Source organism: Aspergillus piperis (assembly GCF_003184755.1).
Source record: "Aspergillus piperis CBS 112811 unplaced genomic scaffold BO85scaffold_2, whole genome shotgun sequence".
Lineage (NCBI taxonomy): Eukaryota > Fungi > Ascomycota > Eurotiomycetes > Eurotiales > Aspergillaceae > Aspergillus > Aspergillus piperis.
Genome location: NW_020291592.1, coordinates 888683 through 895823, shown reverse-complemented (window position 1 = coordinate 895823; position 7141 = coordinate 888683). Strand labels below are relative to the sequence as shown.

The window sequence follows — 7141 nt, the reverse complement described above, 5'->3', positions numbered from 1 at the left end:
ATATGTTTTTATTGTATATTTTAATAATATTAATTTACATTTCTTTATAGATTTATAGAATTATTAAATTATTAAAAAAGTTATAGTACTCTAGCTAAATTAAAATAAATTCTTTATTAATAAATATTTTCTTACTATATTACTCCTTAAAAAATAGTAAAAAATATATGTAAAAAATGATATCTACTATTTTCAGGCTATCTTAGATAAAATAATATATATTTTATATAAAATAATTCTTTATATAAATTATATAAATAGAGTATTTAATTATTTCCTTGTTATAATATTTCTTAATAATTATAGATTTAATTAATAATTCTATTAAATATATAAAGTCCTCCTTGCCTCTTTCTTAGGATTTTATCTATTATAAAAGACTAGTAAAAACATTTTATAATCCAGAATATTACTATTTTATATCTCTTATTATCTTATCTAGATCTGCAGGTTATTTCTATGATTATAATTTTCTAACTATCATAGAACAACCTAGGGGAGTTGTACACGCAAGGCCAAAAAGACTATCATTACCCGCAGCTACCTGCGGACTCCTAGAATCCTGCTTATATAGACATGTATACACGGGAGCAGGTGGTATCTTACCACTTAGATCATCCTTTAGGATAGTAATCTATGACACTAACCAGACTTCTCTTCTCGTGCAGTTACTACTTTCATATCATAATATCTTTATTTCTAGAGAATCCATACAACTCAGAGATCTTACTAATTTTTATATTAGTTAGATACTCACTGCTCGTAGTTTTAGTTATTAGAAATCTTATAATGAGATTATTAAAAAGTTTCTGCAAGTCTTGTCCTGGCACAGTACTTTAAGTATAAAGTAACATTTTATTTATTAAGTCTTTTTTTTATGAAAAGAATGATTAGGAGTGTTAGAAATAATAAAAAATATAATAAGTTTAATTATTGTATATAAATCTAGTTATTATACTGTTTTAAACTGATTACTATTCTTAGTGCTGGAAGGCAGTAAAATATATTATTAAACATGAATTATATAATCTTGCTTATTTCATGTCATCTGTAACTGTATATTACTCCGGTGGCCTGCTGGATCATAGTGAGTCAGCTGGCCTGCTCTAACAGAAATCATGATTTTAATCCAGGGATTAGATTCTTGTCTTAATCTAAAATATTATTATTTTTTAATCAGATATATAATCTATTTTAAACAGATTTACTAGTAATATAGCTAAGATCTAAAAAGAGTTTTATATTTATGTTAATATTTTATAATAATACTTTCCTTATCAGATAAGGAAGGATTCTATTATAGTTTACTAAGTTATTATTTAATTTGAATTATTATATATAAGAACATGTCCCCTATTTACTAGAAAAATAAATTAAGATAATAGTTATTATTATATATTATTATAAATTATAGAATAATAAAAAGAACGATAAATAAAATTATAATTAATTTAATAATTATAAATTATATAAATATTTCTAAAGCTATTTAAACAGATTAGTGAAAGAAGATATCTTCAATCATAAAAAGGAATTTTATTAAAAAAATAATAAGTAATTATAATATATTATATGTAATAATACTCAGTATTTTAGAAATTAAAACCTTATTAAAAATAAGAAAATTTAATCTGCTAAGACCTACTGATATTTATTAGATTCTGAAAGAAAAGTAAAAAAGTCAAAATAGATCTTATAATTTTAATTTCTTTAATTATAATAGGGATTATTTATTAATTCTATATTTTTATTTTTATTCCAAATAATTTTGAAATCTTTACAGACCTGGATAGCTGTACTAGAGTAAATATTATGAATTATTAATTCATTAAAATCTATACTCTTTAACATGCCCCAGTTACTGTATCTAAAATTAAAATTATTAATTAGATTATTACTTTAATTTATTTATAATATATAGGGAGTCTTTATTACTACCATTAATCTATAGAAAATATCTGTATTTTTAAATAGTATTATATAAAAACAAAGAGAGATTCTTAATTAGAAAGTAGTCTAATCTTATTATTTATAGCTATATCTTAGAATATCTATATTAATTTATTGATATAGAATCACTAATAGTAATTTAATATATGATCTCTTTATAATTTTATTTTTTTAAAGCAACTCAGAATTCAGTTAAAGTATATACTATTATTAAACTCTTTAAAAACATTTAATTATCAGATAAAAGGCCTTCCGACTTATCTTTAAATATATATAATATTAATTAAACTTAAATTATTTTAAAATATATTTTTATAAAGTTATATTAATAAATTTTTTCTACAGTCCAGCGGACTATGTTATTAATATTAAATTTTATAGAATATTTTTTTTAATTTTATTTATTATTTATTGAAAACTGAATTTGAAATCCTACAAAAATATATTTAAAAATTCAAAATTAAATTTAAATATAATTTTTATAGAGTCTTATACAGGCTCTTATTCTCTTTATATTGAAGAAAATAATAATTTATATCTTTATATAAATTACAGAAATCTTAATAAAGTCTCTATTAAAAATTATTACTCTTTATCTTTTATTTAAGAGATTCTTGATAAAATCTTAAATAATAAATATCTTTCAAAAAAATTAATATCAAGAATACTTACTACTGAATCCATATTAGAGAAAATGAAAAATAAAAGATAATAGTTTATCTTCTTATTTATATAAAAAATCTTATATAACATAAATTTATCAAGTATTAGAAAGACTTTGAGAAGTTTAACTATATATAAAATTATTTTAATATTCCTTTTATTAATTCTAAGTCAAATTTCTAGAATATATAGGTAATATTAATAAAATACCTATAGATTCTCAACGGATAAATAATAATATTGTATAATTAATAATTAAAAGTTATTATAATATCTAGATCTTTTTAAGGTTTTATAATTTTTATTATCAAATTATTTAGAATTATTTATATATCATATTATTTTTATGTTTTTATGTTTTTATTTTATAAAGCAGTCAACGGTAAAAAATCAAAAAAGATTTATTTAAATATAAATATTTTTTTTATTATTGATTATTATTTTTAATAAGTATTTTTATTAATACACTTCAATCCTATAAAATTCTAATATTCAGAAATTAATATATTAAAAAAGGAATAAGTCGCATCTTATTTTGATTTAATTATAGAAATATATTTTATTTAATTTATTCTTAGTTTTATAATTTCTCCAGTACTGAATTGAATTATAATATTTTAAATTAAAAGTTATATATTATTATTCATTCTTTTAAATAGTAATGATAGTATTTCAAAAATATTTTCTAATTAATTATAAGATTATTTAATTATCTAAACTTATAATTTTGTATATATCAAACTAGAGTTAATAAAGTAAGCCTGATAATTTATAAGTCTAATTTCTTATAATTTTATCATTATATATCAAATAAGAAAATTAAATCTAATAGATAAATTCTTCAGAATATCTTCTCAATAGAAATAAAATCTGTTTTATAAGGAAAAATTATTAATCTTAATCTAAGAATAATTTATAGATATATCATTTCTGATAATAAGGGATTTAGTTAAAAAGAAATCCTAGTTTAAATCTTAAAATATATAGAATTATTCTAGATTTAATATTTGTATTATATTAAATTTAAAGAATTCTAATAATTAAATTATTAAAAAGACAGCTGACTGGTCTGCTTAAAAAGTTTATTTTGAAAAATATTTATTTTTTTATAATATTATCAATATATACTGTAGAAGTTTTTTTTAATTTTAGATATATATAATTCTAAGCTTCAAGAAATAATCTTATATTTATAGAATAAAGATTTAGAAACATAATAGTAAAAAGCTGTTATTTAGTAAAGATAATTAAATTAAAAATACCAGTATAAAAACTACAGATTATTTATATTTTAAAAGTTATTATTATATCTTATTCTTTAAAATATTATACGAGATCTTTATTTATTTATACTATAATAATCTGCTAGTGGATTACTTTAAAAAAATATAAATATAAGTAAAAATACTATTATACAGAAAGTTCTATTAAAATGGATTATATAAAAATATAATTGAATATATTTAAATTTATTTAATATATTAGAATAATACTGCTTTAAAGTATAAATTATATGATAATCTTAAATTATTATTAATTTTATTTTATTTTTTATCAATTTAATAATAAATTTTATTACAGGATTATCTCCTGTTATTTAATATAAGAAGATTATTAATATTATTTTTATTATTCTTAATTAATTTTTGAAGTACTGTTTTTGTCTATTATTTTATTATTAATAAGTGCTCCAGATCTTGCTGGATTATTTTATAAAAAAAATTAAAATAATTTTTAGATTTTTTAATAAAGTAATATCTAATTAAGAATTAATTTTTATAAGTAGATTCTGGTTAAATCTAATATATAATATTTTAATAACCTTGAAATTTTTCATATTATTTTATTCTTAAATTAATAGATAAACAGAAAGAATAAACTATATTTTAAAGTGTTATTTAAAATATTATTCTAGTTAATTTAATATTAACTGGCCAGTAATGCTGCTAATTATTTAATTTATTTATAATAATATAAATAATATAATTATAAAATAATTATTTGATAATATTTTATAAGCATTCACCTGACTTTTATATGAGAATTAATGATTCTTAATAGTAAAAGGTTCCAGCTGTATGAGATAAGATTAAAAAATTTAAAGAAATAAGAAAATAATTGTAAAAAATATAATAAATAACTATAAAAAATAAAAAGCTATTTTATTTTAAAGAAAGAGATTTAGTTAAGCTATTAATTTAGAATTTAGGATTAAAGAAATTAAATAAATTAGTTCTAAAGTTTATAAAATTGTTTTAGATTTTTAAATATATTAGATTCTGAAAATATTACTTATATTTGTCTAAGAAATATAAATAAAATTATAATATATTTTATATCTCTTTATTGAAACTGTAAGAGATTATAAAGAATTACTTCTAATATTAAAGTCAGATAATGAAGATAAGTAAAAAATTTGAAAGATTAAGAATTATTAATAATATAATAATCAATTTTATTATTTAATTAAGAAAATAGCTAAGTAAATATAATTAATAAAGTTCTAGTAAAAACATGCTAAATATATACGAAAGTATTAGAGATTATTAAAGAATATAACAAAAATTATAACAGCTAAAGAAAATCCAGTAAAATATTATCAGATAAATTATAAGAATTCATCCAGTTACTGATAATAGATTATAATATTTTATTAATATATTAATAAATATATTTTTAATATAATTATACGGTGGTAGATTACATTTATATATATTAATAATTATAATCTACTGCTATCCAGCCCTAATATTTTTATAAATTAAATATAAATTATTTTTACCGTTTCTTTGAAGCTACTGCAAACATCTTGAATATTTAAATTAAAATATTATTTAATTATTTATTATTAAGCTAAAATTAATAACAGCTGAAATATTAGTTTTAAATAATCATTCAATCAAAATCTACAAAATAAAGCCGGGATTACTAGATATAAAACAAAGTTTTCTAATATTTATTTTAATAAGCTTACAGTAACAGGCTAGATATATCTTGTAATTGATAATATAATATTAGTAAAATATTAGTATAATAATCTATGTATAGATTTTTTTTATATATTAATTTATAGATTACTGACAAGCCATGGTAGTAGTAATAAATTAATATTATTTAAATAAATATTTTATCTGCATATAGCATATAATTATTCACAGTATAAACAATATTTTTATTAAAATTAATAAATATATTGTTCTCCTGATTTAGTATTATAGAAAAATAGATATATTATTTAATAAGATTGATTAATTTAATAATATTCTCTAATATACAAGCAGGCATCTAGATACATTAACTAAAATATATTAAAAATTTTAATTTATATTATTTTATATCTTCCGTGACAGCTATAATATTATTAATATAAGATTATGTCTTTTTTATTTAGAATATAATTAATATTAAAAGTAATCTACTTCTTATAGAATAGTTTATTAATAATATATTGTTTATATTAATATAATAATAATAGTACTGGCCAGCTCTATCTACTATATTAAATAAAATAATAAATTTAATATATAATAGTGATAAAAAGGAAGTAAAGAAGATATAAATTTATATTAATTTATTAATTAATAAATAGATTACGCAAGAGATAATAAAGAACAGATAAAATAATTATAAATAATGAATAAAATGATGCTGTAGTACTGAAAGAATAATAATTATATTTTAAACGAAAAGAAAGAGAAATAATATAAAAAGATTTTTTATTTATATTTCTTCCCAGCTAATCTATTCATATAAATAAAATCTAATACTATTAAAATTATACAGAAATAATATGTAATTTTATCTCTATAATATTATTTATATACTTTCTATCTTTTATTATCAGATTTATACTGTTCTAAATCAGAAGTATATAAAATTAATTTTTATATTTAAACTCAGTAGCTCGTCCCAGTAAAGAAGAATATTATTTATAATAAAATAATCTAGTTATTAGGATCCTGAGCATCAGAATAATATATTATAATAATTATAGAAATTATAAGGTTATTAATAGTAGTTCTATATCTCTTTAATACCTAAAAGATTTTAATTTCTTTATAAGAGGCTACTGATCTCTTAAGGATCAGTCTATTTTATAGATATAGGTTATCGGTATCATTATTAAATAAATCCATTATATTTAGTAGCTGATTCCTTATCTAGTCAACAGGCTTTTTATCCTGATAAGTAGATCCTATTACACGGGGACACAGCCTCTAAAAAAATGATAATAAAATAAATGAACTAGCTTGTTATAATTTACTAAATTATATAAATAATATAGAAGTATAAATTATACAGATTAAATAAGATTATATAATTTATTGTTATATTATATCTTATTACTTTTTCTCATACTGCAGGAGGCCAGTGATCAGTTCTAAGTAAAATAATAGCTAGTATTTATATATATAATTAATCTTATTATATCTCCTAATTAGCTCTAATACTTATAATAAATATTATCTTATATTAGATGAATCTTATTAAAGATAATTTATACCTACTCATATTATGAATATTCTTT

The 7141-nt window shown here is 17.6% G+C and overlaps 1 protein-coding gene across 1 annotated transcript; it reads left to right on the top strand.

The window, feature by feature from the left end:
* Positions 1-485: 485 nt before the first annotated feature.
* BO85DRAFT_356026 (uncharacterized protein) lies at positions 486-641 on the top strand (the record flags this gene model as incomplete). The annotated part of the gene is made up of 1 exon (XM_025655491.1): positions 486-641. A coding segment is annotated over one exon (156 nt), but the record flags the coding sequence as incomplete, so codon positions are not given.
* Between the last annotated feature and the right edge of the window lie 6500 nt (positions 642-7141).